This window comes from Poecilia formosa, unplaced genomic scaffold (assembly GCF_000485575.1).
Source record: "Poecilia formosa unplaced genomic scaffold, Poecilia_formosa-5.1.2 Scaffold173, whole genome shotgun sequence".
Classification (NCBI taxonomy): domain Eukaryota; kingdom Metazoa; phylum Chordata; class Actinopteri; order Cyprinodontiformes; family Poeciliidae; genus Poecilia; species Poecilia formosa.
In genome coordinates this window covers 1,372,323-1,395,917 of record NW_006800112.1, presented here as the reverse complement: position 1 = coordinate 1,395,917, position 23,595 = coordinate 1,372,323, and the positions used below count along the sequence as shown (strand labels likewise).

The following is a 23,595-nucleotide window of genomic DNA, read 5'->3' as shown; positions in this document are numbered from 1 at the left end:
AAAAACTCAAACAAACATGATGCTTTTATTACACAAGCGTAATAAAAGCATCACAGCATCCCAGGTCTGCATAATGTGACCTGGAGTGTTTCGGTTCTGGTTATACGAGTCGAGGGTTTTTACGGCAGGGGCTTGGGAGGCGTTCCGACTTGTTTAGGATGCTATTTGCTGAATAAATTCAGTGAAAGCTCGACCTGATTTCGGCCACAGCAGGCTTCCACCCTGCGGGACGGTGAGATGGACTGTCAGGCTGTCCGCGGTCTCTGTTAATGATCAGCCAGCAGACCTTGACCTCCCCGCCGCTCATATCTGCCGCTCAGATTGGGAAAAACAAGGCGAGGAAGTGCAGATCTGTGAGTACATGATGTCTCAGCAGGGACACGAGTTGATTCAACAGAGGGCTGGCAGGCGGTTACACCAAATATGACTGGGACAGGGAAAAGAAGAGAGAGGGCAAACAGTGGATATAATGATTTATTAAATTTCAGCGTTCAGCCGTCTTTGATAGGAATCAATATGTCACATTGTGGGGACAAATTGCTCTCTATTTTTTTTATTAAAGTCACATTTAGGACTGGACTTTGGCTCAGTCATTTCAAAACATACATTTTTCCCTCATGTCAAGTCGTTCTGTTCCTAATTTGAATATATCCTGGGACTAACAGTGGGACTAAATAATTTAGCCTTCAGCTTTCTAGCAGACATCTTGAAGTCTTGTCAAAACTTTCCTTGGTTTTGGAACTGATTCGACTTGACAACAACCTCATGTCCACTGGACAAAAACTCATCCCACAGCATAATGCTGCCACCACCGTTTCTTACAGCGGCCATTGTGTTCCTGTGAAGTATCTAGTCTCCTCCAAAGCTGCTGTCCTTGACCAGCTCCAGAATCCTCTATTCATTAGTTTCACATAAATGTCCACTTTTAATAAAGCCATGGTTGTTTGGTTTAGTGCGGCTTTTGAAATATATATATTTTTCTACAATTAGAACGGTTTACTTTCTGTTTAATATCTCTGTATTTATTTCCCATTGAATCTGGGAAAACTCTGTAGATTAATTAGTTTTATGTTTTTATATGACACAAACTATTTGGTGACAAAGTGTTTCAGAGTCCACAGAAAGCGTTTCTGTATGAACTCATTTAACTGTGGCTGCAAATGCTACTTTTTTTGGTCAGGAATACATTCCTTCTAAAGTTGCAGAAATCTGCAGGCTCTAGAGCAATTAGGATGTTTGGAAAGATGTTTCTGTTCGGTTCACCTTTATGGGGAACAGACTGTCTGGAGAAGAAAATAAAGCTTTAATGTCTTGAATCTAAATGGGTTTATAAAAGTTAGATTTCTCAAATCTGAACACGTCGGTACAAAGAAAATATGTAAGTCATTCAATAGTTTGTGAGAGTAAGACAGGATGACAGGATACAGCAAATAAACGTAAGAAAAGCTTTTAATGTGGTTTAAAGAGTTTTAATGAAACTGATAAAGATTACCCTTCACAACCATCATCACAGACAGCCTGAACGTGGTTCTGTGACTTACAAAAGCCCACCCAAACTCTCTCTGACAACCAGAACATCAGAACTGAAACCTGCTTTATGTCTGTTTCTGCAGTGAGCACCCCTAATTTCCCTGATTCACAACCTGCTGTTAATCACACCCAATGGAATCCAATCAGAAGGGAAGTGGAGACGGGCTGGCGGGGACGCAGAAAGAGGCCGCTCTTCGGGCGCTCACCCAACGGACCGGATACCAGCTGAGACAGGTAAGGAATATTTTTAGGAACCCGAGTGCCGAGGGGAGTTCTCCCCAGGCTGCCGCTCCTCATTTTGGGGTTCTGTTCTTCAGGAGAATGGTCAGCGGCGGTATGGTGGCCCACCGCCTGACTGGGACGGACCACCGCCTGAGAGAGGTAGTGAGATCTTTGTGGGGAAACTCCCGAGAGATCTGTTTGAGGATGAACTGGTTCCGTTGTGTGAGAAGGTGAGTCATTGTGGAATAATTTGAGGAAAATGTCCCTTGATATCACTTCTTTTTTAAATGTCCTGGCATTCTCTGCCCCTGTCATCAGTTTGGTAAGATCTATGAGGTGAGGATGATGATGGACTTCAATGGGAACAACAGAGGTTACGCCTTTGTCACCTTCACCAACAAACAGGAAGCCAGAACAGCCATGAAGCAGCTTAACAACTACGAGATCAGGTCAGAGTGGTTCTTCACCTGCAATGACAGCTTTTGCAATTATCTGTTTTAAACACCCATCTTCATTTAAAACTACCTTATTGCAAGCACATAACCCTAGCCCTAATAAATCTGAGCCAACCATCCATCTAAACCTGACTATTATCAATTTACATGTCACCAACCAGAGTAACTACACTATCAATTGAACAAACACTTCACATTTTATGTGACTGGACCAATTCACATCACCGTTAGTTCCTCAGTTGATCATAAAACAGTTTCACCAACACTGGGACAAAAAAAAATCTGTTTCATGAAAAGTCCAAGACCTTAATCACCTTCTTCTATAGACTGCTGCTTTGTTTCTCAAGTACAGAGTGGTGTCGTCTGTGTAGATCAGAATACTGGTTTAAACTGACCTTCCTACGATGTTCTTCTCTCCATCTCCCAGGAACGGTCGCCTCCTCGGTGTCTGTGCCAGCGTGGACAACTGCCGTCTGTTTGTCGGGGGCATTCCTAAAACCAAGAAGCACGACGAGATCCTAGCGGAGATGCGAAAGGTCACAGACGGCGTTGTGGACGTCATCGTGTACCCCAGTGCTGCAGACAAATCCAAGAACAGAGGCTTCGCCTTCGTCGAATACGAGAGCCACCGGGCAGCTGCCATGGCCAGACGCAAACTCCTGCCAGGTAGAGACCAAAAACTCTGGAGATCCACACGATTTCTTGGGCCAGTTTTGTCTCAAAATTACTAGAGGTGTTTCAAATCGATTGGCGCGTGTTCTGTTTCAAGATGCTGAAAATATGCAGGTTGATCTCACACCAGGGAAGTGAACACATGCACCTTGCAAAGCTGATAACAAACCTTAATATCATCAAGAGAACATCATAAAAACAGTCAAAGTCTTCAGCTGTCCAAGTGTCAGCCAGTCAAAGCCAATTTTACTGCTGATGGATTTTCATGATAAGAGAGCAGATATTGAAGATGGGGTTTTACCAGCAGAACCATCACCGTTTCCAGTGTTTTTCTGTAAAATCACAAAGACATCTATTTTGACGATCGTGGTCCACATCCAGCTCTAAACTTAATCTGAACTACATCCGTTATCAAACATTCAGGTCGGATCCAGTTGTGGGGTCATCCCATCGCGGTGGACTGGGCGGAACCTGAGGTGGAGGTTGATGAGGATACCATGGCAAACGTAAAGATTCTGTATGTGAGGAACCTGATGTTGCAGACCACTGAAGAAACCATCGAGAGGGAGTTTAACAGCCTGAAACCAGGTACGACCGGCCTCTCTGCTTTCAGATTGTCCTTAAATGCTGCTGACAAGATCCTCTTAAAGCCTCATCTGTTTGTTTCAAGCTTCTAACACACAGTCAGGTTAGTCTGCAAAACTTTACTGGCAATAAATAAAATTGCTAAAAGCATTTTTTTTTTTAATTCAATCCAAAAGCTGACAAAAAGCTGGAAAACTCCAAACAAAACAAAAGCCTGGTAACAAAATATATTCAAATTTGATTGGCTCATTCAGGACTAATAGTTTTAGTAGAAGAGGGTGAAAATAAACTTTCAAAGTCTAAAAAGGCGTAAAGATCAGCCAAAAAATATATTTAAAATTTCAAACCAAAACCTTAAAACTTTATAAAAGCATTAACATGTTTTGTATTTAGAAAATAAGCAATTAATTAAGGTTATTAGTCATTATTACCATAAACTCATATGATTATTGAAGATATTTCTTTTTTGTGTTTTGTGATATGTGGGTTTCTTTGCATTATAAATACTGTATGTCGAATGGGTGGAGCTCCACAAAAGTGAAAAGTGTTACAATGAGAAGCCAATAAAGATATTGTTGCGTTGCAGGTGCAGTGGAGCGAGTGAAGAAGATCAGAGACTACGCCTTCGTGCATTTTAGTCAGCGAGAGGACGCCATCAACGCCATGAACGCGCTCAACGGGAAGGTCAGCTCTGCCCTCATTTCTCTGCTGTTTGAAATCAGAAAAAAACCCATCAGGTTTAATTTTAGACAAAAAAAGCAGCGCATGATTGGAGCACATGTCAGCAGAAGCGAGCTGAAGGTTGGAGACCAAGGTCCTTATATGTATACTCCAAAACCTCTAAGGGAAAAGGAACATGTTCTGCAAAATAAATACTAGGCAGCGAACACACAAAACCCCACAGAGAGTACACAAGAAAAAAATAGAAGAAGAAGAAGAAGAAATGGTTAAAAATTCAAACTATTAAATCTAAACACATTTTTTGTTTTAAAATTTCTTTTGGTGGCGGACAAATTTCTCACCGTTTGGTAAAAGAAAAGAAACAAGCACACAACTGTTGCCTCACTGGGCACGCAGCAGGCCGTTTCCATAGCTACCATCAAAACAGCTGCATAAAACTCTGGGAATCTTGATGGCAATGAGTTGATGCCGGAAAATAATTTCCCTAGCAATAACCGCAAAAGTACAGCATTCCAAAAAAAAATACAACCGAGATTGATTTTGTTTTTAGGCGATGCACGCAGAATGATCATTGAGAGGTAAACTCCTCTCTCCTCTCTCCGCCTGCAGGTGGTGGACGGCTCTCCTATTGAGGTGACTCTGGCCAAGCCGGTGGATAAGGACAGCTACGTCCGGTACACCAGAGGAACCGGAGGAAGAGGAGGCTCGGTTCTGCAGGCCGACTACACGGCCTACACTCTGGGACAGGTGGGACTCTGAGCTCTTACCTGAATACTAAAAAGGATTTGTAATATCCAAACAGACATTCTTATAAATTAGGCATATTCAGGAAGGAATTTGAGCATAGAGGGGCCTTGAACTGAATCTATAGTAAAATATACTGATGACGAAATGAGTACTAACTTGGAGTGTGAGCATCAATATCCCAAATTACAACAGGAATTTACCTTGCAGCACATAACTGCTAACATTTGTCAAACTTTAGCGCAGTGCACTGTGATGCTTTCCATTGTCGTTATCTTTATCAGATTTTAATGCATCTACATGACACTGTTATCGAAAATCTCGGTCAGGACGGTTAATGCATCATGGGATAAATCCAGGCTTATACAGAAATCTTATTACAAATCAAAGGTAGACATTTAGAGACACAAATTATCCAGACAAAATTTTCAGTAAGTAGTGAAATAAATATAACACAACAATTCAGTGTTTTAAAAAAGAGAAAATTAAAGTTGAAAATCTTACTAAATATGGCAGTTTTTTTTTTTTGTTCGTTATCTAGCTTATGAAAATCCCTTCATTAGAGAGTCGAGTGGGAACATCATTAACATGAAAGCCATAAAGTAGACTGAGTTGAACCTGAACCTGATTCACAGATAAACAGGAGATAAGGAGCTGATAATGAGCTGAACTCTGAGTTCCCAGAGACTCTATGTGTTACTGTTCCGCTGTGTTGTCAAGATTGACCAAAAAAAAAGAAAAAAAGGTAACACTGTATTTGGCGGGGTGTGCGTAAGACTGACATTGCACCATCATAAACATGACATAACATCTGTCATGAACATGAAGGAGTCTTTATGAATGTCTATGACTGTGGTCATGAAGTGTGATTCGGTAAATAATGACATTTTTATTGGAAAGTTGCCCTAAAAGTTGCTTTAAAAGTCCATTAGAAGTGCTAACTTTGCATTATTTTATATATAACACTTTAATGCAAAGTTAGCACTTCTAATGGACTTTTAAGGCAACTTTTAGGGCAACTTTCCAATAGAAATGTCATTATTTACCGAATCACACTTCATGACAACAGTCATAGACATTCATAAAGACTCCTTCATGTTCATGACAGATGTTATATCATGTTTATGACAGTGTCAAGTCAGTCTTATGCACACCCCAAATAAAGTGTAAGGGTCATAGGACGTCAAACAACTTCATAGAGTGGCCAGTTTAACTCAATGTGACAGAAGAGTTTGCAACAGTGATGGTAACACCAAACCCAGGAACTAAAACATTCAGAACAGGAAAACATTTTTAGCTACGCTTTTGTTTTTACCTGAGTTTTCCAGAGCAGTAGAGGGCGCCGATTTATCAGGGGCAGCACAAGCACTCAAACAAAAAGCAAAATAAATTGTGTTTCTGGGTGCAAAGAACCTAAAAATATAAAGTAAACCAAGTATAACAAAATCCAAAGTAATACAAGTTAGCTCCGACAACAAACATCTTAACATAAGAGGCAAACTTCCTCTTCCGCCTCTGTTTCTCGCAGGTGTACGACCCCACTACGGCGTACCTTGGTGCTCCCGTGTTTTATGCCCCCCAGGCCTACGCCGCCATTCCGGGTCAGTTCCGTTTCCCAGCAGCCAAAGCGCACGTGGGAGGAAGAGGTCTGATCAGGACGCCGTCGGTCAGAGGTGAGGACGCTCTCTCTGTTCACATGAACCGGAGACCATGATGGAGGCAGATCTGCTATCAGATCTTGATTTGACAGCAGAAACTGCTTAATCTGATGCTGAAGCTCCTCCCCTCGACACAGACTGTCCGATCGCAACTCAGCTGCTGTTACAGATTATTTGGATTTAACAGCGACTTCAATCACGTCTCTTTATTGGCTTTGAGTTGCGCCTGTGGCAGGTGTGACGCCGAGGGGTGGATCTCCCTGAATCATGTGAATGCAATGAACGTGGTTTGAAAATCAGAATATTTTATGGTAGGAATCATGTGAGATCCTCTGAATCAGCTGAAGTTTGGTCAAAAATTCGCCAGAAAAATAAGAAATCACTTAGCTGTTATCTTTGTTATCAGTCTTCGTTGTGATTTATTAATTGTGTGATTGTTCTTCCCTGCTGATTTCCAGTGATTTGATTGATTTACTGCCTCTCCGATCTCCTGTAGAAATTTACATGACTGTACCTGTAGGGGCGGCGGGGGTACGAGGGCTGGGTGGGCGGGGCTACTTGGCCTACGCAGCCGGGGGCGGAGCCATGGGACGAGGAGGTGGAAGTAGCGCCTCCTACGTGCTGAAGGGGGACAAGCAGGCCGAGGAAAAGCTGTACGACCTGCTGCCGGGGATGGAGCTGACACCGATGAACCCGGCTGCCATGAGCATGAAGGGCACCGGCATCAAACCACCAACTCAGGTAACGGGACACACCAAAACACAACGACATATTCCAAATTTTTCCTGACACTTTTCAGGAATATGCGAACGGAGAGAAACGTTTCTAATGCCTACATGATTCCTCAACTGAAAACCTGTGGCTCTTCATTCACAAAAGAGCACCACTTATCCTCCAAACTGCGATGTGAAATAAAAGCTATGACTGTGTGGAACTTGGAAGTTCTTCTCCCAAGGTGAACACCTCCACCCGTCTGTGCTCCCGTCAGGTTCTGGAAGAGCTGTGTCAGAAGAACAACTGGGGTCAGCCCGTCTATCAGCTCCACTCGGCCATCAGTCCCGACCAGCGGCAGCTGTTTCTCTACAAGATCACCATCCCAGCTCTGGCCACGCAGTACCCCAACGTGTGAGTAAAGGCAGTGCACTGCTGTTGATTGATAAATGGAGATGAAATGGATCCAATGGCAGGAAGTGAACAGGTTAAACTGAAAATGTCTGGTGAAGAGCCCCGTCATCTGAATAGGTAAATGTTCATGGCATTAAATGCTTCTTCTTCGTGCTTGAGAGTCACTGTTGCCTGTGAAAACAGTGGCCAGAAGATGAAAGGCGAGACTCTTCAATGTCAAATAGAGACTGGGCTTTGGAGCAGAAATGGTGTACCAGAGTTTAACCGTTGGGGAATTGCTGATTGGGCTGTAGGAGTTTGTCTCTCTAGTCTACATGTGTTTTGTGATCTTTGAGGAGACTTGAGGAACGATGGAGGCAACGATGGTAGGAGTTTATCCCCTAATTGTTGGTTCGAACATATTTCATTTCATTGGTTTGAACCCCTGTCTTACCATTTATCATTTACCATTGAACTAGAAAATTAGATATGATTGGACTGAATTTGAATTTAATTGAAACTCGTTCTAAGAACTTTCTTTTTAAAAATAGTGCTAAGCAGAATGCTGAAAAGCGGACAGAAAATAACGCTAACTGAGCAGAATTCTACTTACAATCTAAACTTAACAGGTTAGTTTTGTCAACTTTTGGATCACCTGTGTTTGTGCTCCTCTCTGCAGGCACCCCTTCACTCCTGCAAAACTGTGTGCGTCTGTGGAAGAAGCGAAGGTCCACGCGGCTGAACACACCCTGCAGACACTCGGCCTGCAGACGGAGGGCGCTGCTGACGCCGGCTGTGCTACTGCAGCCGCTGTGGCCTCGGTAGCCTTCCCAGGTATGTGAAGGTCCGTACCCAAGTCCAACTAACTTCTCGCTAAAGCAGAGACAGAACCCACTTGACCCTCAGCGTGTAACCAGAACCAGATCACACATGTGAACCAGCAGGGCTTGATAATAAGAAGGTGTCTTGTCTTTTGTGTCTCCCTGTAGGCTACGCTCTGGCAACCCCGGGGTCATCGGGCGTGGCCTCCCAGCTGAAGCAGGCCGTTTCTCTGGGTCAGGACCTAACCGCCTACGCCACTTACGAGGGCTACCCCGCGTTCGCCGTGGCGGCTCGCCACACTGATGGATACGGCGTTTTCTAAAGCTGCTGCTTCCGGGCGTTGAGTTAAACCGTGGAGCTGCATTTGCGCCACGCCGCTTTGCTCACCCACAGATTGACTCAGTCTGGGAGACACCAAACACTGCGACCTGACAAGAAGTCAAATCTGATTGTGTCTTTCCTAAAACCAAAAGTGAACTGGTGTGAATGCAGCGTTCTGTTGTTATCAAACAGGGAGATTTAAGCTTCTTTTAGTTGGCACCTGGTTCGGTGTTGTTGCACATCGGTTGGTGCTGGTGAGTCTCCTCAAAGCAAACTCTTTCATCTGTCACCCGTTTCTGCTCCTCGTTTAATCCAAATTATCTGCTCATCCACGGTTTGGTTTGTGATGCTGAAAACTGCCTCTGATTGGCTGATTCGCGTTTTCTGGCTAGGCGTGTGCAGTGTGGCTTATCTCTAACTAAGTTGTGTACTTTGAGTGTCTTCTAGTGGCAATTGCAATGGCTTTTGGGTTGTTAACTTTAGCTTTTTCTTCAGACCTTTAACTCTGCTTCAGTTCTATGCTTTTTAAACCAAATAAAATAAATTAAAAAGAAGAGAAAAAAATGCTGAAAATAAAGACAATAGGGTACTAAACTCTTCTTTTTAACATCTGTAATTAGAATAAGATTAGAATCTGCTAATATTTTTTTTATACAAGGTTTATTTTGTTGCATACCTTTTGTTGACTCCGTCCAACACAACCAATCAGTACCCACAGGATGTAAATGATATCTGTCACTGTGGGTGCTGCCATGGTTACAGGCCCGGCATATCCATGGCAACCTCCTGTGCAGAGGGAAGAGCTGAAGTGACATAAGAAGAGTATTAGACAGAGCGTAACAATTGTATTTATAAAAAAAAAATCTACACAAAGTAAATCTGCCCTGTTTTGTTCAAGTTTGTCGGAGCTTTTTAAAAGCAGGCCTTTCATTTGTGTTGTCTTCTGTTCAGCAGGTTTGTTTCCGCCACACGTAAAAAACGCTCAGGCACCTTATTTGGATGAAATTTGTCGTTTCATTTCTGATCTTTTTTTTTTTTTTTTCAGTGTTCGTATTTTCACACCGAGCGTTTTCTGTTCCTTCCGTCAGTCTGTTGCATTAGATAAAACTCACCGTAATCTCTGGATCCTTAAAATCCAGGGGTTGGCTTTCATTCACATCCACAGTGTTTTCACGATGGGTTAGAAGTAAAAAAAAAGAAAAATGGATGATATGGTGTGGAATCTAAATAATGCTCTAGGGTATCTTGTTTTTTTTTGTTTTTTTTCCTTTCTTTTGGGCGAAAGCAGCTGCTGATGGTAGCAGTTTTAACTTTTACTTCTTCTACTCGACTGAAGGTTTTGTGGAGATTTCAGAACAGACGACATGAGTTGGCGTCCGAGCTGCGAACACGCCGAAGCAGAGACAGTATTAAAGTGTGTGAAGCACTTAGAACTTATTTTTGTACGTGGAATCAGATGAACTATCCAGACGTATTTGTACAGAGGTATTTTTAACTTGTCTTTGCTGCAGTTAATTGACTTGGAAAGAAAAACCATGCGATGCCGAATCAGAACCCAATCTGTGATGAGAGAAGACTATTGTGGGCATTCTACAAAACCGTGTGAAATATTATCTTTTATTATTTCTAATCTGAATGGATGAAATAAAGAGTTGACATATACCTTTACTGTTTCTGTTTTTTATTTTTTATTTTTACACTAGAGATGTTTTTGCTTGTTAGGCATTCAATTACTTTTTGTTTCTCCAGATGTTGTTGTTGTCGTTCCCAGACAGACACAAGTTTTATTGAAATGTTTTTCTTACTTTATAATTAGAGGATTTTATATATCTGTTAATTTGTAGAGTTTTGGTCCAGTTTTGTTTGTTTGTTTGTTTGTTTGTTTCAGTTCTTTAAAATTTCTTGACAACTCTCTGTCTACATCTCTGTCAATGTCAGGTCCGGACTTTATAATACAATAAGCCAAACACAGATTCGAAAAGCAAGCAGATTTTCCAGAACAAGATTCATTTAGCATCAAGAAAATATTTGTATTTCAGCTAACGACTTATCAAAAAAAAAAATTAATGCCTCAAAACTTATAATCATCTTTAGACAAACATTATAAGTCTATGAACTACTGATTTGGTTTAATGAAATTTAATTTCCCTTTGCAGTTAATAAAGTATTTTTGAATTTGTATAATGAATGGTTTCACACCCTAGACTTCTTTATTCTGGTCCATTAATCAGAGCAGGAAACGGAACAAAAACGATGAGGGATGTACAGATTCAGAACTTTTTTTTTTTTTTTTTTTTTTTTTTTTTTTGGCCGAAACAGCTCTTCAACTCAGAAATCCTCTGACAGAACAGAAAAATAAATTTCTACCACTAAATCAAGTAAAAAGTTGGGAATAATAACAGACGTGTCATGTTAGACAGTTGATGAGAACCTCTGTAAACACCTTGCTGCCATATTCTTCTGACAGAGAAGACTTCATTTAGGCTTTTCTAACAATCTGTAGCTGATCAGTTTGTTTTGGGGGTTTTTTCCCCCTAAATTTAATGTAATGAACGAATCGTTTAATATCATTGATAACTGCAGCCTTTGGAGGCTGAGGTGGAGCTCCTGGGTTGTTTGTCTCTGAGCATTGCACATTCTGACCTTGAACTTGTTTGCTATGATGCCCCACTCATTGTTAGACTCCTGGCAACTGACCTAAATATTCTCCATTTGTTTAGCAATGTGTCCTTTTGCAGCACGATGGACATCGGACAGTTCCGGAACGATCCTTTCAACCCTTCCCAGATTGGTGTTGCTACACTCTAAGATCACGGAGGACGTCCTACTCGTCCTAGTAACACGTTGTAACCCCATTTTTAAACCAACTCCGGGCCAAATGAGTGGAAACCTTTAAAGCTGAAAGGCTCCGAAGCAAAGCAAACACTGTATTCGCTCCAGTCAGTGGAGCAAAGCGAAGCGGTGCTTTGCGAGCTGCAGCTAATCCTCTTATGTAAGCGCTCATTTAATTCAGTTTTCAGCGTGGTCTCTAATCCCCCATCAGCTGTGTTTTAATCCACAGAAGAAGATGTCACTCTGAGGCAGAAAACGGTCAAACATCTGCAGATGTTCGGGACGTTTCTCAGCAGAACGGAAATATGAAATGCTGCACAGTGTTGATTTTTTTTTTTTTTACGTTTAAAAAGTTATTATTACAGCTATCTTCCTGTCTCCTGTGTTGCAGCATGAGAAACAGTAATCACTACGGCTCTCACAGATACAACAGATGGATTCAGTTCCCTAAGATAAACACAGCAGGTGATTATTACTGTTCCAAAAAGTGAAAATTGAACATTATTACTCTCAGTCTTACATTGAAGCCATTAAAATGCTGTAAATTTTCTGAAGGTCTTTTAGAGTTTCTCTTTGGACTTTGACTGTTATTCCGTTCAGTTTCAGCTTAAATGCAAGCACAGGAATGTGTATGCAGGACACATAAAGGAAGGAAAGTAAAGGTTGTTGTTGCCGTTTCAGTGGATGTGGAGGGATAACAACTTTCTCTCTCTCCCTCTCTTTCTCTCTGCTCATCATCCCCTGATGTCATCAAGCACAGAAAGAGAGAGAAAGAGAGAGAGAGAGAAAAGGAGAGAGAGATAGAGCGAGCTGCAGTCAGAGTGGTCAACTGTTTCCCCTCTTCAGGTTTTCCGGTCATCTCTCCGAGTACCAGCAGCATGACGGAGCCTCGGAGCGGCCTGAGCAGCCCAGATGTGGAGGTGAAGAGTCTGCAGCTGGACGACCGCCCAGGTCAGTGTGCGTCGGCTCGTTGTGGCCGTCGGACAGACTAAAAACGCTACTGCTTCAAAATACCTTCAGTTTCTAATGTCTGCTTTTAGTTCTTTCTCAGCAGTCAAAAACATTTCTGTTGTCTCTTCACTCGCTCTGCAGCAGAGTAAAGCAAACAAACCTGAGCTGTCTGTAGCTGCTATGATCCCGGTGATGAAGAGCCACTTCCAGCTCAAACATCTGGACACTCCTGGAGCAGCTGACAACGACAGTGATTCTGTTACAACGATTCAAAACTAAAATTACAAACCAACTTGGCCTGAATCTTCTGATACAGAGCTTTACTATTTACTCTGAAGGCCTCATATCATAGGAGATTTTTACTCTTGGTAAACAATTTGTCAATTTGTTCTATTTTTTTTTTTAAACAACAAAAAAAAAATACATGACGCAGGTAAGGAAAGGCCTATGAGGTCGTCGAGAGGGGCCAACATTGAAGACATTAATACTGTTGTCAGGACAAATGAGAAGGTGCGGTGGTACAAGTCTGAGCCATGACAATGAGCTGACCGAGCAGCTGGTATCAGAGGGACATTTACCAGACTGGTGTGTTGGGTAATTCTTTGTCCTTTGTTGTGATGAAATGAATGTTATTTCATCACGATGTGAAGAAGAGAAATCAATGCTGTGTGTGGCGGCTCCATGTCCCAGGAATTTAGTATAAATTCAACTGATCATTTTTTTGAACCGACACATACTTCTTACGTAAAGACACAATGTAGCGTCTCCCAGTGCAGTGGTGCTATTTACAGAAGGCTTTAATCGGATAGGAATGTGCTAAGGATGATTATTGTCTTTGGCTGCTTTTTAGCTGAATAATCAGGCTAAGAATGGACTGGATATCAGAGCTGCTTATTTTGTGCTACTTAATACTACTTACTATTAATGTGACTCCGTACGAACTCAACCGTTTGTCACTTCCTGCTGAATATTTGCTTTGAGGACGGCAGATCGGTTCGTTTACTCCTGAGAGATGCTCGTAGCATTGTTTGTTTGTGTGACGTGGATTTGAGAAGCGTCTCTGAGCTAAGTCTGAAAGACGAACGATGCTACTTTGATGGATGTTCGTTGCTTCACGTATCCCAGCAAAATCCTGTTCCAACAAGACTAGAGCGACGTATTTCTGATTGGTTTGTTGGCTTTGCAGGAGGCGACATTAGCTTACCATGTCATCTTGCCCTTGTGTCTTCTGGTCAGTGGTCTTCTGTACTTTTTCAGCGCTTTGGCCTGTATGTACCATTCAGTCGCCATTTTTCCTTCCAGTTGCTGCCAAAGTTGTACGATGATGACAAACAGCAACACGAGCTGAGTGTTGTCCTCTCGTGTGGCAAAGTAAGTTGACAATAGCTGCGATGTTTGGAGGTGGCACTCTGTGCAATGCAAACGCAACCAGCGTCAGGACACAACAGGTTAAGGCCGACTGCAACACCGCCCTAGCAACTTAGGTTTTAATGTATCAAAGTGTCAGTTCAATTCACGGTAGAGAGGAATGTTTGTGCCCTTCGAACCAAAAAGAGAGACATGCATTTTCAGGGATCCGGTTCTCATCCGATCTCATCCGAACTGAAAGTTTCTCTTGTGGAACAAATGACCATCACAGCTCCAGGAGGAGGAAGAATCACATTAGAAAAGCGTCCGCTGAACAATTGGGATCCTTATCGTCTGCTGTCCTGCAGGCTGGAAGTATAATGAGAGTCACTGTCCTCTCCTCTCAAACCGAAACCAGCTGTGGCCGGTTTTCACTGGTGCTGCCGACAAATTTAAATTTAAACAGAGAAGCAAACAGTCCAGATGTAGCGGTGGGACATAAATGTCTGACTGCTTCGAGTTTGGATTTTGGATGCAAATCACAGGCACAAACGTCAGAGATAACAGCTTTGAGAGAACCACCCAGAGATAATAAAACATGGAGTTACAGTAAAAGATGAAGGGAAAAGGGGAAGGGAAAGATGAATAGATAAAGAAAAGGAAACACGATAACTGGGAATTTTAGGAAATCAAAGGATAAAACTGTGATTAAAAACAGCATTGTTACGTTAGCCCAAACCAACCGTACGTTGTGACCCCTTTCAAGGATCGTCTCTCCAAGTGATGGTTGGATGGATCAGTTTGTCTGTGTTAGATCTTTAATGAATGGTTTCAACCCAAACACGTTGGGCAGGTGGCAATGGCTCAGAGACTTTAAGAGGAAAAACAGCTCCCTGTCTCTCTGTTTCTTTGTGGTGGGAATTTTGGCAGCTCAGCCTGTTGATTTCCATCCCTGTGGATAATCACCTTCCCAGTGGGAATGAATGGACACATCACTTCCTCCATTCACATAAAGGGTGGAAGGACAAGCAGAAAAAGAAAAAAAAAACTTTGGTTCTCCTGAAGGTGTTTGTAAATCTGATCATGAGTCAAAGTTTCAAATGATCTGATATTTACTCTGCTAAAAATGAAAATGTTCTTTTTTTGATTTCTCCAAATGCCACCCATCTGAACAGACAGATGCACTGATGGTCCTAAATGTTCCAGCAGACAAATCCATCAGGTTTGTTTCCTATGGGTTTGCTGAAGTTTCGACATCTGCCACTGAAAACAAGACCTGCCTCCGTCATCAAGAGAATAATCTAGACTCGCTGCAGCTTCAATTAATCTACAATAATAATAAAACAAAACTGATGGCACCATGGTCCTTTTTTTTTTTTTTTTTTACTTTTCCCCTCAGTGAGCTCTCAGAATGCCCCCCACCACGGCCTGTAAAGCTTGGAGCCTCTTGCTGTCCTCACCTCCTCAACAGGCTCCTTGTTCGGCCTTCAAGCTCTCAGTGTCTTTGTGGACTGAAGCCTTTTTGTCCTCAAACTTAGGAAAAGAAGGGATGGGAGAAAGAAAGGAGAGGAAGAGGAGAACAGGGACAAACAAATACAGAGCACAGTGGTCCTCGCATGATGACACAAACCTCTGCAGGATTTCCTTTTCTCCGTTCTGTCGGTTTTAAAGGACCTAACGAAGCAACGAGGAGCGACATGACGTAGTTCTGTTGTCGGATGTTGTTTTGTTAGCTCCAGTTGACACGATTCTGAGCTGGGATCAGATTCAGGATCAGAGTATCCGACCTTTAATAGATTAATCCCTCGCTGTGACTCTGAAATAATCCTCTTGCATCATGAAAAAAAACAAAAAACGCCCTGACCGTCAAAACGGACGGGAGCACAGAACTGCTTCTCTTCTTCTTCCACATTTTCCATTTTGGAAACTTGAACTTGATATCAAGCTTCCAAACAAATTCCAGAAAGACATTTTCTGGAATTTGTTAAAGTCCCATGCAGAAATGGATGCATGTTAAGACATAAACTTAACCTGAGGAGATCGGTTTTTCCACAAATCTTCATGTTTGCTGTAACGTGGCATCCTCTTATTGACAAAAATATAAAAGTAGAATTAGAGTTTGTTGTGAGAAAATGTATGGTGCTTCACAGTTTTACATTTTTGATTTTCCAGAGTCAGAGTCTGCGGACAGCGGCATCGGGGACGGGGACGAGCTGCCGGTTCCTCAGCAGATCCTGGTCAGCAACGTCACGTGCGACTCCTTCAAGATCAGCTGGATCATGGAGACCAGAGGCCAGGATCGGATCACCCATTACTTTGTTGACCTGAACAAGAAGGAAGACAAGAGCTCCAACAAGTTCAAGCACATGGTGCGAGACATTCAGCCGTGGCGACGACAGACTTCGGTCGACGTGGCCGCCGCGTTGATGATCGAATCTCATCCTGTGTTCCAGGACGTACCGACCAAGCTGGTGGCCAAAGCGGTTCCTCTGCCGATGATGGTCAGAGGTCACTGGTTCCTGAGCCCTCGGACGGAATACACCGTGGCCGTTCAGACGGCCACCAAGCAGCCCGACGGAGAATATGCTGTTTCTGCTTGGAGCGAGATCGTCGAGTTCTGCACGGCGGGTCAGATGGAAAAACTGAAGCACCTGTTCTTCACTTCAGTTTCTTAGAATAAAGAGAAGGATTTAGGTTTCACTTGATCTACAGTAATATTTTCATCAGCTTTCAAAAATAATGGCCTTAGTCAATTTTTGCCAAAAGCGATTTTTTTGTTGTTGTTTGTTTTGTTTTGCAAAAAAGGACTAATATTTTTTGTTGTTGTTGCCAAAATCACTTTTGGCAAAACATGACTAAGGTCATTATTTTAGGAAGGTGACAATATTAAATCTCCTTTTTTTTATCATGTCCTATTGTTATGTTAGACTACAACAGCAGGATGCATATTTCACATGTCTTTATTTTTTTGTAAAAGTCATTTTGAGGTGATCGATTTATCTGGGTGACATTCAGACAGCTAGATATAAACAAACCACATTCCAATCTCATCCAAAACCTAAACATAAAGCTAATAAGCAGATGTGCAGTTGAAATAAAACCCAAAGTTTGATTTTGCAGACTACTCCACTGTCCAGCTGAAGCAGCTCCTGCTAAAAGCAGAGGCTATCGCTGGCAGGACGTTACCGTTCACCGTCTTCTATAGAAACCAGCAGAGGGAGTACTTCCAGTCAAACAGGTGTGACCCGCAGGTGTAACTTCACCAATGCTCCAGGCTATGTTAAATGTGTTTTAACCTGTGTGTGTTGTGAACAGCCAACATTACCGCTCCAGAGATGCTCAGTGCTGTCGCATGCTGCCGTCAGTAAAGGACAACAGCGGCAGCCACGGGTCCCCCATCAGCGGTAAGCTGGAGGGAATCTTCTTCAGCTGCAACACAGAGTTCAACACTGGACGACCTCCGCAGGATTCTCCGTACGGGCCGCACCGCTTCCAGGTACATCTGTCGAGCAGAACAGTCAACAGTCACGTTTAATCTGTCCGTCTGATAAGTGCCACAACTCGAACCGTGTTGCTCTGTTGGTTCCCTGGTACCTGTGGTGTTGTAATAGTGCTCATCTCTAGATTTTGTTTCTCTCCATGAAGTTGTGCCAGAAACCTTTGGAATATCTGGATATAAAAGCATGTACAGATTCATATCATTCATTCATGCAGAGATATCTCGGGTCCAGTTCAGCCAACCCTAAGCCCAACTATCTGAACTTCTAGTTGAACAAGTCCAAAGTGAGGTAGTTACGAGGAAACTGTTACCAGTGACTGCACACATCGAGTATATCCATTTATGTTTCACAGATCCAAGCAGACCTCCTCTTCAACCAGAACACCAACATCTACTTTGGGGATTTTTACTGCATGTACACCTCGTATCACTATGTCATCGTGGTTCTGGCCCCCAGTGGCTCCAAAGGGGACATTTTCTGTAGAGGCAAGCTGCCAGCCTTGGATAGGTCAAGCAACTGCTTCCTGAGCTGCAGTGAGGAAGAGGACGGCTCGCTGTCCTTCCGTCACGCTCAGGACGTCATCCTGGAGGTGATCTACACAGAGCCGGTGGATCTGTCTCTGGGGACGGTGTCACAGATCAGCGGACACCAGCTGATGAGCCTGTCTACCCTCAACGCCAAGAAAGACCCCAGCTGCAAGGTCTGCAACATCAGCGTGGGACGTTAGCGGCTTCTTCAGACAGGATGACCAGCTGACCCGCATGGTAACAAGCACAGGAGGTACTAACTGACTTTAACTCTACTGGTTACGTGCCCAACTGAACGAGTCCTCCCAGAAACCAGCAGGCTCGTGGACCGGTTAGGCATCAGCAAGACAGCGCCCTCATGTGGTCATTTGGCTGAAGACGGTTCAGGATGGATGGAAACTGTCAGTCTGTTGTTTTTATAACCTTTTCTGTCTGTTTTTATTACCATGGCAATCGATGTCAGTTAGCGAAATATGCATCTAAACCCCGGAAGCTTAGAGATGATCATTGCCTTATCTTTCGTTTCAGTTGAGCTCTTCTGCGATAAAGTCTTTGGGTCAGTGGAGGTTGCGAAATCGAAATAACAGCAATAAACAAATTAATTCAAATGGCAACAGAAGACTGTGTTTGGGTAGTTTATGTCAGACTGTTAGAGACAGTGGAGAATAATGTCTATATGCTGTGAATGTTCTGTCTTCAGCATCAATAAACAGAAATGTTACCTGAAAAAACTTGCTGTCTTTAATGGTAGTTCCTGTCAAAAAGACTCAGAGAGCTTCCAGAGCTTTTAGCATTTTTTTATCAAACAAGGGAGCTAAGTCTATTTATAAAGTTTAAGAGAGAAATAAGGAGCAACCTAAGTTAATCAGATGCTGACTTCCTCCTCTTCTGTATCTCCTCATCATAGAGTTCACACCAACATTTCCGACAGGAAACAGGAAACTCTTTGCTTATTTATGTAATACCGTCATCAAAAACATTCCTAATAGGTCAGTCAATAAAGAGACATTACAACTGAATATCATCTTTATTAATATGGTGTAAAATGATGCTAAAAATACTTTCCATCAGTTACCATAAGTACAACTAGAACAGAGCCCTGAGGAACCCCGTGTCAGATCAGTGTAAATAATAAGGCTGCAAAAATNATCACTCTTTTCATTGGCAGACTGAAGCAAAGATAAAAAATTCAGCAACAAATAAGTTCTTACAAAAATACAAAAGACACACCAAACATTATTGGACCAGAACTAGATACACATTTTTATGTCTCTACACTTTTGATACTTTCTGTAAGAAACTGTCAACATGAAAGTAGTTTAAATCCAAAAGTTTTGGACTTTTCCCTGAGTCTATATTCTTACAAATAATCTTAACTGGGCATTCTGTAGATGAAATTTATAAAAATATCAGATTTAAAATGTGATTATTTATGGGGTTTTTTTTTATTGTTTTATTTTGCAGGCAAGTAAAACCCATTCCTAAAAAATTTCTTTCTTCTTCACAACATGCAGGACGAGCTCTAGGTTTCATTCTTCATCACAGCTTTAAACCCGGGGTGGGAATGCGTCCAGACTCAAAAAAAATTGCTGTTCTGATCACTGATGGAATGTCTCTGGACGAAGTAGGAATCCCAGCAAATAATCTGAAAGACACTGGGGTTGAGGTCTTTGTTATTGGTAACGTTCCTTTCCTCTGTGGATGATACAGTTTAATTGTAGAGCAAGTTTTCCTCCTTAGATCACTGCTGTAGTAGTACATGTTCGTTTCAGGTGTGGGCAATGCTTTTAGCAGTTCGAGGGCCATTAATGAATTGAGGACCATCGCTTCTGAAGATATCAACAGTCATTTTTACTTTTTTTCAAATTTCCAATCCCTCCATGATGCTGCCTCCAATATCTCCACCAGCATCTGTCATGCTGCTACTGAGCTGAGACAACTTCCCAGTTACTGTGAGTATGTTTATAAAATGTCCTGTTTATTTAAGAGCCATAAAAAACAGGAATTAATAATAAATAAATATCTTAATCTGAATTTGAGTTGATTTTAAAAGCAAATGCATCGTTAGAAAAATAACTTATGACAGAAAAACAGCCAATTTGCATCTGATTATGAATAAAAAGCAAATATTTACATGTAAACTAATCTGCCTTTTTCTCCACTTATCCAAAAGTTTCACACAATCTTTGATCCCTCAAAGTGAGCGGACGGTGAACTTGGAAAAAGACCAAAAACTACTTTATTCTGTTTTTAAAAAAGTATTGGCACTAATAATAACTGTAACAACATGTAGGTGACAATCAGTGTGTACATAAATTATATGAACTTAAACCNACAGACCTACAAACACTTTTCTCTCCTGAACATGGATCAGCTGCTGGTACTGCTGCTGAGCTCAGGTAAGATTCAAACCCTCAGCATGACTTGGCCAAAGTAAGAGGTACTTGTCTGCCACTAAGCCATGTTCCTGTTCCCTGAAATTGACCTTTGAACTCTTCAAATTCTCGCTCCTCTTCCTGCATCTGTTGGCGTTTTGCTGAAGGCCGACAGAGTGACAAATTTCTGGAGATTAAAGTCTGGAAGAAACATTTGTCTGAGGAGCAAAAATATATAAACTTTTTGAAACTTTAAAAAAAATTGTTTTTAACAGTACTTGTAGAAATCACCATTGTTTTCTCTTTAAGTTTCTCTTACAGAGGTTCAGGTCTTTTGCAAAGTATGACACTCAATTTTAGCAGTGTTTTTATCTATTATTATATGTTGCAGAACAACAGATGGTAGTAATAGAGCCTTTCTAAAATGTGCTGACATTTATTTCCTGGTTTTCAGGGCTGCAAGGTGATGAAATCTACAACTACACAGGTAAAGGGATTCATTTTGGCAGACACAAAAAAGTCACTGAAGTCATATTACATGATCTACATGACGTAAAAAATTATTTCAGGTAAAATACCAGCAGCTGTGGTTAAATTCTGGGCGCCACAACTGCTGGTATTTTACTGTAAATAAGAGACTTTTTTTACTCTTTATCAGTTAATGTATGTAATCCAATATCAATTTTATTAGCTTTATTCAACAGAGTTGAATTGTTTCCCCTCTTTTTTGTGAAATGCCAACCTAAATATCTGCCTTCCTAATGAAGCCCATGAACCGTATTAATTCTTCACACCCCATTACAGAACTCTGTTGTTCTTCTGAGGGACATCAGTGCAACATTTAAAGGGGGAGATGATGGATTTATTTAGACTTACTAACATATTCTCTGTTCAGAATCTGAATCTGAGTTTTATTGCTGTTCTTCAGACTCTATGCTGGTCACGGAATGAGCATAACAAACACTTTGATGATATGGAGAGTGTTGTAGAGCTGCACACTATATCAAAATTCATTTGTCTTTGAGGTCATAAATGACAGCTTGTACTTTATTCTAAAGCTCACAGAGAGTGGTCAGGATTGATTGATGATGTGGAAAAAATGAAGAAAAAAAACAGTTAAGAAAACATGTTTTCCTAACAGTGCTGACAAGGAGCAGAGGAAATTATCGAAAAAGACTGATAAGTGCTTAAGCATTCCCGTGTTTAACATTATTTTTCACATAAATTTGTAATTGTTTTTGTCTTTCAGGATCTCAGTGTGAAATGGCCAAAGCTGACATTGTGATGCTAGTGGATGGTTCTTTGAGTATTGGAAGGGTTAACTTTCGTCGGCTGAAATCATTTCTATCTAAGATGGTTCAAAACTTCCCCATCGGCCCCAACACAGTCCAGATAGGTATTACTTAATTTTGATTTAAACAAAGACGATGAGCTAGTTTAATGTACACAATATGAAATTATTTGTTAATATCATTGTTAGAGATTTTTTGGTATTATCATTTCGTTATTACTTTAGTTCATATTCAGTCTAATGTTAATCAACATTCAGTATTATTGTGATTTTCAGTTTAAAGTGTTCTCTTCCTTCTGTGCGTATAAACTGACCTGGAGGTCACATCTGCCTGTTCGTCTTCATGTGAAACGGTTAACTGTGAGTCTCCCAGATCTTAAATTACTTTCCACAGGTGCCTCCTTATCAACCGGAATTCTCCCTACCTTAGAAACTGCCTGTGTGCAGTGATATATTGTCTCTGCTGTCTATCCTCCTTTATTTTGCTTGATAATAAAAGACAAGCTGTAACCAAAGGTCTTCAGAATGCTCAGTGAACGGCTCGGAGGAGCAGTTTGCTGAATCTTCTCCTTTTGCAAAAGCTTGGTCATAAAATTCATATGTGTTGTCTGTGGTTCTTTTAATGAAGGTTCGAAAGGAAAAATACCCATCAATTGTTAAAACATATTCTTGCTCTTAGTTCCTGTTTGATTTGATCCATTCATGTGTGTTTTCTGTAGGTTTGACTCAGTTCAGTACAGACCCTAAAGCTGAGTGGCACCTGAACAGCCACAACAACAAGCAGTCCCTGCTGCAGGCCATTGACCAGATACGACAAATAGCTGGAGGCACAAACACAGGTCAGTATGTTATTGTGTCCACAGCAGGGTCTCACCATGAGGAGCTCTGGGACTTCAGGATCTGAATGGTTCACAACTCAAAACTAGAACTTTTCACATTTTGAAGGGTTCTAGAGCAACTTCTCCCTGTTAAGAGAATAAAATTATTAATTTCTGGCTTATTATATTCTCTTATGTTCCCGGATTCAATGATTCCATGCGTGGAAACAAAAGCCACACAGAGATGACAGCGTCACAGTAATCAGCATTTATTCAAGACAGATGCATACTATCACCAGAAAAGCACATCACAAAACATCAGAAACCTCAGAGCACAAACACATGAATTTACCTGAGAAAAGGAAAAAGACAAAAGATGGAAACGACAGACAGACAGCAAAGACGTATTTGGAAAACTGCAAGTGCAAATCTGATGTGTTACTCTATGTGGAAAGTTTTATCTTCTTTTCTTTAATTTATTCAAATAAGGCGTATCTTTGCTCATCCAACCAGGACCTGTCTCTGACAGGTCCTGGTTGGATGAGCAACCAGGACCTGTCAGCAATCCAATTTGTTGGATGAGCAAATTGAAGGGAGTTAGAAACTCCCTTCAATTTGTTCACAAGATCAAACACCAGTTGTCTAAATAAGTGAAAACACTCCTGAAGTCCTGCTGCTTCATGGCTTTCACAGATCAGTGTGAAAAGCTGGAACTTCCTACTGATTGCTACTGAGGGCAGATCAAAGATCCTGGCAAACAATCTGCCTTAACTACAGGTAAAATAAAGGTCAATAGGCCTAAAAAAGTTATAAATTTTAAAACTATAATTAGGCTATTTCAATCAAGTCATGTTAAATTTTAAAACTAGCTTATTTTAAATATATTTTCTTAACATCCCTCTGTTAGTTTAGCTGGAGCAATATTAGACGGAAGAAGATGTTGCTTAATATAGAAACCAGCAGAGCCACAGGTTACTATGGAGATTTCTCTTTTGGGCAGCAGGAGTAGACCACAGCATCACTCTTTTCATTGGCAGACTGAAGCAAAGATAAAAAATTCAGCAACAAATAAGTTCTTACAAAAATACAAAAGACACACCAAACATTATTGGACCAGAACTAGATACACATTTTTATGTCTCTACACTTTTGATACTTTC

General features: G+C 41.4%; 2 protein-coding genes across 5 annotated transcripts; both read left to right on the top strand.

The window, feature by feature from the left end:
• Positions 1–1,591: 1,591 nt before the first annotated feature.
• LOC103147087 (APOBEC1 complementation factor-like) lies at positions 1,592–8,939 on the top strand. 3 transcript variants are annotated; one of them, XM_016678085.1, is made up of 12 exons: positions 1,592–1,764; positions 1,848–1,982; positions 2,071–2,201; positions 2,635–2,873; positions 3,303–3,467; positions 4,051–4,148; positions 4,755–4,892; positions 6,418–6,562; positions 7,044–7,288; positions 7,536–7,672; positions 8,331–8,495; positions 8,641–8,732. In XM_016678085.1, exons 1-11 carry the CDS (start codon positions 1,663–1,665, stop codon positions 8,491–8,493), a joined length of 1,698 nt encoding a protein of 565 aa, XP_016533571.1. In that variant the 5' UTR covers positions 1,592–1,662; the 3' UTR covers positions 8,494–8,495; positions 8,641–8,732. The 3 variants fall into 3 exon arrangements, with proteins under 3 accessions (XP_016533571.1, XP_007565309.1, XP_007565308.1); XM_007565247.2 differs by having other exon boundaries at positions 1,593–1,764; positions 7,068–7,288; positions 8,331–8,485; positions 8,641–8,939; XM_007565246.2 differs by having other exon boundaries at positions 1,593–1,764; positions 8,331–8,485; positions 8,641–8,939.
• A 3,064-nt stretch (positions 8,940–12,003) lies between these two features.
• LOC103147086 (phytanoyl-CoA hydroxylase-interacting protein-like) lies at positions 12,004–18,972 on the top strand. Of its 2 annotated transcripts, none has more exons than XM_016678087.1 (7): positions 12,004–12,091; positions 12,473–12,577; positions 16,097–16,293; positions 16,378–16,552; positions 17,045–17,162; positions 17,258–17,420; positions 17,777–18,972. In XM_016678087.1, exons 1-7 carry the CDS (start codon positions 12,019–12,021, stop codon positions 18,149–18,151), a joined length of 1,206 nt encoding a protein of 401 aa, XP_016533573.1. In that variant the 5' UTR covers positions 12,004–12,018; the 3' UTR covers positions 18,152–18,972. The 2 variants fall into 2 exon arrangements, with proteins under 2 accessions (XP_016533573.1, XP_007565306.2); XM_007565244.2 differs by having other exon boundaries at positions 17,240–17,420.
• Positions 18,973–23,595: the final 4,623 nt, after the last annotated feature.